Source organism: Somniosus microcephalus, chromosome 12 (assembly GCF_052327205.1).
Source record: "Somniosus microcephalus isolate GS21.2 chromosome 12, FLI_Smic_1.0, whole genome shotgun sequence".
NCBI lineage: Eukaryota > Metazoa > Chordata > Chondrichthyes > Squaliformes > Somniosidae > Somniosus > Somniosus microcephalus.
In genome coordinates, this window is record NC_140998.1 from 122,099,757 (window position 1) to 122,111,900 (window position 12,144).

At 40.6% G+C, this 12,144-nt stretch overlaps 1 protein-coding gene across 8 annotated transcripts in view; it reads left to right on the top strand.

The window, feature by feature from the left end:
• Window positions 1-12,144, top strand: part of LOC147109494 (ryanodine receptor 3-like) — a 506,629-nt gene that overhangs the window by 441,333 nt on the left and 53,152 nt on the right. For all 8 annotated transcript variants that reach the window (XM_086003490.1, XM_086003491.1, XM_086003492.1 and 5 more), the window contains 2 exons: window positions 1,844-1,972; window positions 6,617-6,721. In XM_086003490.1, the coding sequence (XP_085859616.1) occupies window positions 1,844-1,972; window positions 6,617-6,721 (234 nt within the window). The remainder of the gene's footprint in view (window positions 1-1,843; window positions 1,973-6,616; window positions 6,722-12,144) is intronic.

Genomic DNA, 12,144 nt, shown 5'->3' on the forward strand with positions numbered 1-12,144 from the left:
GGCCACCTCACACAACACAATATTGCGGATTGTATTAAGGGATGTTAATAACTATTCAAGAATAAAGTCTAATAGAAAAACGTAGAACTCAATTTAAGAGATTTTGATATTGTCAGTTCATTGTGCAGCACTACAGTCGTAAATCGGCTGCACGATTACTAATATTCTATTCTATTCAAATGTTTTCCTACTCCCAGGCCTTGTAGGAAAATTGGACATCTTTGCAGCCATTCCTGTGATTGTTCTGTGTTTGGTCATTCTCATGAAATGAGAAGTTGGATTTTTTAGAACCTCTCTGCAGGCATTGTTGATGCTTCACAAAAAAAGGAAAAAAATTTTAGGACCACAAGCCTGATGTTAAGTGAAAATCATAAGTTATATTTACTATTTTTGTGTATTACCCATAGCAACATAAATTATATATTTACTCAAATGTTTTGAGAGGAGACCTGCACCATTAAAGAAAATGGTGCTGAGCAAACAGAGCAGTGGCCGGACTTTTTTTTTATTACAGAATTTCCCCGAACACTCATACTTTCTTTTTCCTGAATACACACACTCAGCAGATGGAAGTCTCTTTAAGTGGGCAATGAGACCAAAATCTCCAAAATAACACAGCACCTAAATGGTTGCCGTAAAGTGAGATAACTTTATTTTGCAAAAAAAAGTTTACTCGAATGTTTTGAGAGGAGACCTGCATCATTTTCAGGGTGAAATTCTGTTAATGCCATTTTATACATATTGGAATTTTCTGGCAGCAGAACTGATAGAGACATTGGCCTGGAATTTGTGGTCCTGATTGTAACATTTGCATATTGATTTATCATTGGCCCGCAGGCATCTGTAAGGAATACCTATTATATTCACATGTGATCACATGCTGAGTTGTCATTGGCCTGCAGGCATCTGTAAGGACTACTATTGTTTGGGAAGACCCAGGGTCCGGACTCCATCTTGTCCACATGGCACTGTATTGATTGAGAAAGCTTACAGACCTGATGCTTCATTAAAATAGTTTAAACTGTAATACTCCGTTGTCCTGCAATTTATTATTTTTGTACAAAGTGTGCAAAACAAGACACTGATGACTGCGAACAGGCAGCATTCGCCATCATTTTGCCTTTGAAACTGATGCAACGTCAGGATTTAGCGCATGCTCAGCCTAATGTGGAAATCCTAAAGTTGCGGTCTGCCCCCGCACCCCAGAGCCGGCAATCAGTGAAATCTCTCGAATCAGGGAAACTGACGAAAACTTTGGCTCTTCCGTAGTAATACCACTGTTAAATACCCCATTAAAAGTTAGACCCAAAGGGATTAGATGTAACTGGGGTTATAACAGCATATTGACTTAATTTTGTGGCGTGTCAAATTTATCTATTTTAATGAAAATTAATTTTTTTTAAAGTTTGTTCATCTTTATTTCAGGTTTGCCTTTTCCCCATGTGTGAGCCCCAATCTTTGTTTAGCTTGCTCTAACATTAAAAAAAAAGTTAGAATCAAAGGCGCTTACCCACTTCCTGTTCTCTGTGAGAATTCTGCATTTTGATTGGCTGCTTAGACAGCTTGTTGACATCACAGCAGCTCTTCGCTGGGAATCCTCATTAGCATGCATTGATTTCAATTACACGACGTAAAACCCAAACTTCTCGACACACAGATTACGAGATCTCTGTGGGATGCTTACTTCGGGGCCAGCGGCAAACGCCTTTGCTTCACCGCTGACCGCAAATTACGGGCCATTAATAGGAACGCACAGAATGCCGAGCATGTTAACATTACGAAATGCATTCATTTGTAATCCATTAAAAAAAATTAATGTAATTCGTCTCTTATTAAATTCCAGGAGTCAATTAGTGATTTCTATTGGTATTACTCAGGAAAAGATGTTATGGATGGACAAGGCCAGCGCAACTTCTCAAAAGCATTAGCTGTAGCCAAACAAATCTTCAACTCACTCACTGAGTATATCCAGGTAACGTTACAGCTTCCTTGCATATCTCCTGTAAAAATTACAGACTCATTATGTATCAGACTAATTCCATATTTTAAACTAAAGGATTGTGGAATACCCTAACTTTTGATACGTTATACATAATTAGAAGAATCACAAACATAAACAAGTATTCAGGTGGACATAATAGATCCCATGGCAGTATTTAAGGAACACCAAGAAAAATAGATTATCTGGTCATTCATTCATTTGATGTTTGTAGGTCTTTACTGCAGGCAAGCTCATTGTAGCATTTATCTACATAAATACAGTGCCTACACTTCAAATGTATGTTGGTTGGAAAGCATTTCCTGAAGACGTAATCAGCATTTTATAAATGTTCCTTTTTTTTGTCTTTCTTTGATTCAAACATAAAAATTGAATATAAATACAATCCTCCTTCAGAAACCAAAATTCAGCTGTGTGTTAGGTGTGAGGATGTGCGTTTTGGTAACAAAATAACAGCAACAATTATACTCTGGACGGAAGTAGGCTCTGTTCCCTTGGGTCGGAGCGATCATAATATGATAGAATTCTTCATTAAGATGGAGAGTGAAGTAGTTGACTCCGAGACTAGGGTCCTGAATTTAAATAAAGGAAACTACGATGGTATGAGGCGCGAGTTGGGTAGGATTTATTGGGGAATGTTACTCAAAGGGTTGACGGTGGATAGGCAATGGCAAACATTCAAAGATTGCATGGATGAACTACAGAATTTGTTCATCCCTGTTTGGCATAAAAATAAATCAAAAAAGGTGACTCAACCGTGGCCAACAAGGGAAATTAGGGATAGCATAAGATCCAAGGAGAAGACATAAATTGGCCAGAAAAAGCAGTAAACCTGAGGATTGGGAGCAGTTTAGGATTCAGCAAAGGAGGACAAAGGGATTAATTAAGACGGGGAAAATAGAGTATGAGAGTAAGCTTTCAGGGAACATAAAAACTGACTGTAAAAGCTTTTATAGATATGCAAAGAGAAAAAGATTGGTGAAGTCAAGCGTAGGTCCCTTGCAGTCAGAATCAAGGGAATTTATAATGGGGAACAAAGAAATGGCTGACCAATTAAATGCATACTTTGGTTCTGTCTTCACAAAGGAGGACACAAATAACCTCCCAGAGATGTCGGGGAACATAGGGTCTAATGAGAGGGAGGAACTGAATGAAATCAGTATTTGTAGCGAAATGGTGTTAGGGAAATTGACGGGATTGAAGGCCGATAAATCCCCAGGGCCTGATAATCTACATCCTAGGGTACTTAAGGAAGTGGCCCCAGCATTGCTGGTCATCTTCCAAAATTCGATAGACTCTGGAACAGTTCCCATGGATTGGAGGGTAGCTAATGTTACCCCACCATTCAAAAAAGGTGGTAGAGAGAAAACGGGGAATTATAGACCGGTAAGCCTGACATCGGTAGTGGGGAAAATGCTAGAATCCATTATAAAAGATGTAATAGCAGAGCACTTGGAAAACAGTGACCGGATCGGACAAAGTCAACATGGATTTACAAAAGGTAAATCGTGCTTGACTAATCTACTGGAATTTTTTGAGGATCTAACTGGTAGAATAGATAAGGAAGAACCAATGGATGTGGTGTATTTGGACTTTCAGAAGGCTTTCGATAAGGTCCCGCATAAGAGATTAGCGTGTAAAGTTAAGGCACATGGGATTGGGAGCAAGGTACTGACTTGGATAAAGAACTGGTTGGCAGACGGGAAGCAAAGAGTTGGAATAAACGGCTCTTTTTCCGAGTGGCAGGCAGTGACTAGTGGGGTACTGCAGGGATCGGTCCTAGGACCCCAGCTATTCACAATATATATAAATGATCTAGACTAGGGAACTAGATGTAATATCTCCAAGTTTGCAGATGACACAAAGCTGGGTGGGCATGTGTGCTGTGAGGAGGATGCCGAGAAACTCCAGTATGACTTGGACAGGTTGGGTGATTGGGCAGAAGCATGGCAGATGCAGTATAATGTGGATAAATGCGAGGTTATCCACTTTGGTGGCAAAAACAGGAAGGCAGATTATTATCTGAACGGCAATAGATTGGGAGAAGGGGAAGTGCAACGAGACCTGGATGTCCTTGTGCACCAGTCGCTGACGGTAAGCATGCAGGTGCAGCAGGCAGTTAAGAAGGCAAATGGTATGTTGGCCTTCGTAGCGAGAGGGTTTGAGTACAAGAACAAGGATGTCTTGCTGCAGTTGTACAGGGCCTTGGTGAGACCACACCTTGAGTATTGTGTGCAGTTTTGTTCGCCTTATCTGAGGAAGGATGTTCTTGCCATGGAGGGAGTGCAGCGAAGATTCACCAGACTGATACCTGTGATGGCAGGAATGACGTATGAAGAGAGATTGGGTCGATTGGGCTTATACTCGCTGGAGTTTAGAAGAATGAGAGGGAATCTCATTGAAACTTATAAAATTCTAACAGGACTGGGCAGACTGGATGCAGGAAGGATGTCCCTGAGTCCAGAACCAGGGGTCACAGTCTAAGGATAAGGGGTAAGCCATTTAGGACAGGGATGAGGAGGAATTTCTTCACACAGAGAGTGGTGAACCTGTAGAATTCTCTACCACAGAAGGCAGTGGAGGCCAATTCATTAAATATATTCAAGAAGGAGTTGGATATATTTCTTAAGGCTAAGGGGATGAAGGGATATGGGGAGAAGGCAGGGACAGGGTACTGAATTTGGATGATCAGCCATGATCTCATTGAATGGCAGAGCAGGCTCGAGGGGCCGAATGGCCTACTCCTGCTCCTATCTTCTATGTTTCTATGTATTGTGGAAAAGCAGAGGCATTTGGTGGTACAGGTTCACAGGACATTAAAGGCTGTAAAAAAAAATGCTAATGGCATTCTAGATTTTATCATGAGGTATAGAATCTGAAAGACAAGAGATTATGTTTAACTTATGTAAAACCTTAATAAGACCTCAGTTAGAGTAAGGTGTGCAGCATTGTGCCATACACTGTAGGAAGGATATTGAAGCTTTAGAGAAGGCATTATACAGATTCACTAGGTGCTGTCTGATATGAGAAAATATAAATACAAAGAAAAAATTGGCTTTTTTCATTGGAAAATTGCAGATTATAGAGGTGATTGTGATAGAAATGTTTAAAGTTATGAAAGGAGGGGGCAGAATAGGTAGAAGTAGACTGTTTCTAGTAGTAGAGGGTCAAGAACAAGGGGCCATAGATACAAGATTAAATGTAAAAGATTTAGAACAGAGGATAGGAAAAACTTCTTTACACAGAGAGCAGATAATATTGATTCATTCAAATGTAACTTAGATAGATTTCTTTCAGAAAATAATGATTTGAATAATTTGAGACATTACATGGTAAGAAAGAAAGACTTGCATTTATATAGTGCTTTTCATGACCTCAAGACATCCCAGAGCACCTTACAGCTAGTGAAGTACTTTTGAAGTGTAGTCACTGTTGTAATGTAGGAAACGTGGCAGCCAATTTGCACACAGCAAGCTCCCACAAACAGTAATGTGATGATGACCAGATAATCTCTTTTTTAGTGATATTGGTTGAGGGATACATATTTGCCAGGACACCAGGATAAACTCCCCTGCTTTTTTTCAAAATAGCGCCATGAGATCTTTTACATCCATCTGAGAGTGTAGATGGACTTTAGTTTAACGTCTCATCCAAAAGACGGCACTTCCGACAGTGCAGCACTCCCTCAGTACTGCACTGAAGTGTTAGTCTAGATTTAGTGCTTAAGTCTCTGGAGTGGGACTGGAACCCATACCATTCTGACTCATAGATGAGAGTGCTACCACTGAGCCACAGCTAACACAACCTCACACCTAACACACATCTGAGTTTTGGTTTCTGAAGAAGGAATATATTCAGTAAGTTCTTGTGTTTGAATTTTTTTTTAAAGAAATAAAAAGGAACATTTAATAATGCTTATCACCTCTTCAGGACATCCCAGTATGCTTCCCAACCAACAGATTACTTCTGAAGTGTAGTAATTAATAATTAGTAAGAATAGCATGTTTGGGAAGAACAGGTGGCCTTGGACCTAATGGTTCCCAAAGCTTTCCACCACTGGGGGTTTCCTCACCGGTCTGGGTCTGTTGTAGACTACTTGATAGAAATTGATTGCTATGATTAGTCAACAATTCCATTATTGTTGTATCATGCGACTACCAGGATGGTAGAAGGTGAACTAGATGGACCTCAGTCTACTTGCATCTAGCAATTCCTATATTTCTATGAGAGCTGTGAGGCTGTGGAATTCATTTTCAGTGTTAGTAGTTGAGGCAGAGACATTCAAGATTAGATTGGATAGGTGGATGAAGGGAAAGGGGTTGAAGCGATCGGGAAATGGGGTGGGTAAATGTGATTAAAACTATGTGCTTGCATGCATTGATCAATGGACTGTATGGCCTGTTTCTGTGTTGTAACTTCTATGTATTCAATGTATTTCTATGATTTTAAAAATATGTATTTGTCCCTTGCAGTCAACAGAAATCAAAATTCACCATGTGTGTACTGTAATCAATGATCAAATAAGCCAATTAGTGAACTAACACATACAAAAATGCTTCAAGTTTTGACACCGGCATTCTATTCTGAAAGATATCCCATCTGATTTTGTTTGTTTAGGGCCCTTGCATTGGTAACCAGCAGAGTTTAGCCCACAGCAGGCTCTGGGATGCAGTGGTTGGTTTCCTTCATGTTTTTGCTAATATGCAAATGAAGCTTTCTCAGGTACGTCTCCCACTACAATGCTGACAATCACAGGTAATGTTGTTTAAAAAAAGGCTGAGGTTGCATGTAGCCCCCAAGGGATACTCTTAATTAAGAGTTAAAGTGCTGCACACATAAAATTCCTTGTTCCAGACCATATCTATCAGCTATTGAAAAATGAAGCTGATCTGTCCTGAAATTAACCCCATGGTCTGTTTTTTTTAAAATTGAGAACACTGAAAGCTATTCTGTTACTGAATACTAATGTGGACCGTGGTATTGCTATGAAGAACTCTTTAATGTCAGTACAAAAGAAAGTACAGGCTGTGCTACAATATCATTTCAGAGAACCTAAAATAAGCAGATATTGGATAAGGAGGCTGTCAAGAAGCCAGCAGACATCAGTTCATTCAGCAGGGAGCAGAGATCAAACCTGAGTCCTTCCTGTACAATATAGCCTGATGTGCACTTTAGCAGAGTGTTTCATTTGGGAATTTGAAAAGAGTGGGGATTTCTGGTAAGTATTGGGTAAGTAGAAGCTGTAAATAGTGAAATTTAGTTTAACATTTTGATTTAAACCTAGAACTTTAAAAACTGTAGTTAACAGAAGCTGCCTGCCAGTGGCAGTTAACTGTCAGTCAGCTGGAAGTGTTTGTCTTGGATAGATGCTAATCACCAGGAGCAGGAGAGCTGAGTCAACACTTGTAAATTGGGTGAGGCTCCTAGAGTATAAAAGTAAACAGTTCTACAGAGCACAGAGCAGAATTAAATGAAGTGCACTTAAACAGAGTATTTCATTTGGGAATTTAGAAAGAGTGGGAAATTGGCGAAGAGGGGGATGAGGTTGCTGCTTTTTGCCAACACTACTTGTAGTGCTTTGTGTTACAGGTAGATATTTAATTTCATTACCCATAACTTAATATAGATCAAGTAAGCAGTCAAGAAACTAAACTGTAAACTAAGTTACTTAAATACAAATTAAATTAAATTTAATTAAATAGAACAAGGTCATATAGGGATGGTAGTGCAGATGGTGTGCCTTAACTGCAGCACGTGGGAGTTTGTGGAGAGCATTGTGATCCCGGACAACCACGTTTGCAGTAAGTGCCTGCATCTCGAGGAACTTCAGCTCAAAGTTGTTGAGCGGGTGTCTGAGGAGCAGACTTTGTGGGGCATCAGGGAGGGGGAAGAGTTACCTGGACACTTTGATTCAGGCGGCAGTCACACCCCTTAGGTTAGGTAGTGGTACAGCTCTGGTAAGTGGTCAGGGACAGGAGGGTGCGACTGCAACTCAGGCAGGTAAGGGGACCCCAGGTGAAGTGCAGGAGAAGCGTGTGGAGGACAAATTCATGGAATGTATATAAGAGAGTTTTCTAGATCAGTATGTTGAGGAACCAACTAGGGAACAGGCTATTTTAGATCTAGTATTGTGCAATGAGAAATTAATAACCTTGTAGTAAAGGGGTCCTTAGGGAAGAGTGACCATAATATGATAGAATTTTATATTCAGTTTCAAAGTGATTTAGTTAAATCCGAAGTAGGGTCTTAAATTTAAACCAAGCAAACTATGTAAGTATGAGGGGCGAGTTGGCTAAGGTAGATTGGGAAACTACATTAAAAGGTATGACGGTAGACAAGCAATGGCTAGCATTTAAATAATTAATACATAATTTACAACAAATATACATTCCTTTAAGGCACAAAAACCCCACAGGAAAAGTGGTCCAACCGGGGCTAACAAGAGAAGTTAAAGATAGTATTAGATCAAAGGAAGAGGCTTATAATGTTGCCAAAAAGAGCAGTAAGCCTGAGGATTGGGAGGATTTTAGAATTCAGCAAAGGAGGACCAAGAAATTGATAAAGGGAAAATAGAATATGAGAGTAAACTAGCGAGAGACATAAAAACAGACCGTAAAAGCTTCTATAGGTATGTAAAAAGGAAAAGATTAGCAAAAGTAAATGTGGGTCCCTTACAGACTGAGACAGGAGAAATTATAATGGGAAATAAGGAAATGGCAGAGAAATTAAACGAATACTTTGTGTCTGTCTTCACGGAAGAAAATGCAAAAAACCTCCAGGAAATAGTGGAGAACCAAGGATCTAGCGAGAATGAGGAACTGAAAGAAATTAGTATTAGTAAAAAAAAATAGTACTGGAGAAATTAATAAAGTTGATAAATCCCATGGACCTGATGGCCTACATCCTAGGATTTTGAAAGAGATGGCTATAGAGATAGCGGATGCATTGGTTGTCATCTTCCAAAATTCCATTGATTCGAGAACGGCTCCCGCGGATTGGAAGGTAGCAAATGTAGCCCTGCGATTTAAGAAAGGAGGGAGAGAGAAAACTGGGAACTACAGACCAGTTAGCCTGACATCAGTAGTAGGGAAAATGCTAGAATCTATTATCAAGGACATGGTAACAGGGCACTTAGAAAATAATAATAGGATTGGGCAGAGTCAACACTGATTTATGAAAGGGAACTCATGTTTGACGAATCTGTTGGGAGTTTTTTGAGGTTGTAACTAGCAGAATAGATAAGGGGGAACCAGTGGATGTGGTGTATTTGGATTTTCAGAAGGCATTCAATAAGGTGCCACATAAGAGGTTATTAAACAAAATTAGGGCTCATGGGATTGGGGGTAATATACTAGCATGGATTGAGGATTGGTTAACGGACAGAAAACAGAGTAGGAATAAACACGTCATTTTCAGGTTGGCAGGCTGTAACTAGTTGGGTACTGCAAGAATCAATGTTTGGGCCTCAGCTATTCACAATCTATATCAATGATTTGGATGATGGAACCATATGTAATATATCCAAGTTTGCTGATGATACAAAGCTAGGTGGGGATGTAAGTTGAGGAGGATGCAAGGAGACTTCAAGGGGATATAGAGAGGCTAAGTGAGTGGGCAAGAACATGGCAAATGGAATATAATGTGACGTTGTCCACTTTGGTAGGAAAAATAGAAAAGCAGAGTACTTTTTAAATGGTGAGAGATTGGGAAATGTTGGTGTTCAGTGGGACCTGGGTGTCCTTGTACACGAATCACTGAAAGTTAACATGCAGGTACAGCAAGCAATTAGGAAAGCAAATGGTATGTTGGCCTTTATTACAAGAGAATTTGAGTATAGGAGTAAAGGTGCTTTACTGCAATTATATAGGGCCCTGATGAGACCACACCTGGAGTATTGTGTACAGTTTTGGTCTCCTTACCTAAGGAAGGATATACTTACCATAAGAGTGCAACGAAGGTTCACCAGACTGATTCCTGGGATGAGGGGATTGTCCTATGAGGAGAGATTGAGTAGACTAGGCCTATATTCTCTAGCGTTTAGAAGAATGAGAGGTGATCTCATTGACGCATACAAAATTCTTACAGGGCTTGACAGGGTAGATGCAGAGAGGATGTTTCCCCTAGCTGGGGAGTCTAGAACCAGGGGTCACAGTCTCAGAATAAGGGGTTGGCCATTTAGGACTGAGATGAGGAGAAATTTCTTCACTCAGAGGGTGGTGAATCTTTGGAATTCTCTACCCAAGAGGGCTGTGGAGGCTCAGTCGTTGAGTATATTCAAGATAGAGATCGATAGATTTTTGGATCTTAATTGAATCAAGGGATATGGGGATAGTGCAGGAAAGTGGAGTTGAGGTAGAAGATCAGCCATGATCTTACTGAATGGCGGAGCAGGCTCAAGGGGCTGAATGGCCTACTGCTGCTCCTATTTCTTATGTTCTTATGTGGTACCAAGCTGTACAGATCAAGTAGGGACCATCGTTGTTACGTTGGCAAGTCATTTATGATCTAATTTTTTTTTTTTCATTTACAGCAACAATGCAGAATTCAGCCAATGATACATATGTTTAAATAATGGCCCAGTAATTCCGGTCCCAACGCGTGAGTACGGACGGGGTACTCACACGTGGGCCCGTTGGAAGTGCCGGATTTCAGCATGCACAGCGCATGCGCGAAAAACCGGCATTTCCTCTCCTCTGAACCAAGGGGTTAAGAGGCGGTTCCCTTGCGACGTTTGAGGCAGCGCGTACGCGTTGAACTTCGGTTTTTTTGACAGGTTTGTCTGTGCGTGAAGGCCTCCACTTTTTACGAATGTAAAAAGCAGACGTAAGGACTTAGTTTTATAAGGTAAGTGGTCTAATAATTAAAGTTAGAAATTTTTTTCCACAGGTTTATTATTTTTTAAAGAATTTACAGTAAGGTAAATGTATTTTTGGACCCGATTTCTTGAAAAAAAAAATTTGGCATAAATTTGAATAATTGTTTAAATTCGTTTTTTAAAGTTATTAATAGTTAATTTAATTATTGGAATGTTTTTTTAACTTTTATTTAAAGTTTAAGTAGTGTTTTGGGCGCCTGGACTTTTCATGAGTTTGACAGGTCTTATGTCTAACTCATGAATGGACTTTTGTAAACTCCCATTGGTTGCCCAGTGCTCACATGATCCCAGCCGGCTCATCGCACTAAGTACGCCGCTGGATCACGCACGCACAGCGCGCCGGGAGCTGAACCGGGCCACAGACCGGAAATCCACGCAGGCCCAGTCTTCAAATGTCAGCACGATATGTAAGTGTAGGTCGGGGGCTTGCACCCGCGGGAAGCCCCTGACCCGAATTTCTGGGCCAATATGTTTTAACAGTAACTTTTTTTGAGGAGGAATGTTATACCATGGATTTTCCTCGGTTTAGCACCCAATTGGGTCCAGCATAAAACAAAAGTTGGTGCTATGCCACGGCACCGAAGTAGTGCCCTAATAGCACTACCATGTTGTTCCTGTTGCCAAATTTTGCACCTATGCTTTTTTGCATTGGGAACATTAGTATTTAAATCCTATGTCACTGAGATTCAGATACTGTCATAGTGGCCTGGGCCCCATTTCCCTGTATTTACCCCGGGTGAAGGACAAGTGCTGCTTGCCTTTATAAGTTGAATACTACAAGCCAGGTAAGTTACTTATTAAACAATATTGGTAAGGGAAGTCATGTTAGTTGTGTAACCTCGCATGTTTACATACAAGGTTAAAGAGGAACTGAAGTGGGAAGATTTTTGCTTTGTTTGAGGAGGCCCAATGACTTTTCGGTATTTAAATCCAGCCATACTGAACCCAATGGGGGAAATTCACTAGATCAGTGATGGGCCTGTCAGGCAGGCGGAATTCCCACTCCACCACACTTACATTGGCCTGGCCATCAAAATGGAACTTTTCAGCCATAGACTGCATATTGTTATTGGGCCAGAATTTGCTGTCAAAATAACAGTGAGGCTAATGATGCTCGCTGTTATTTATGCGCAAATGGCATAGCAACTTCAGGCGAGGGGCAGATGGGAGGTTAAACACGGAAATCCAAAAGTTGCTGTCTGAGATGCGCCGCTCCACTGTTAGCTTTGCGAAAATGGCATCTCGCTGTCTGGCTCCCCATTGAAATGCA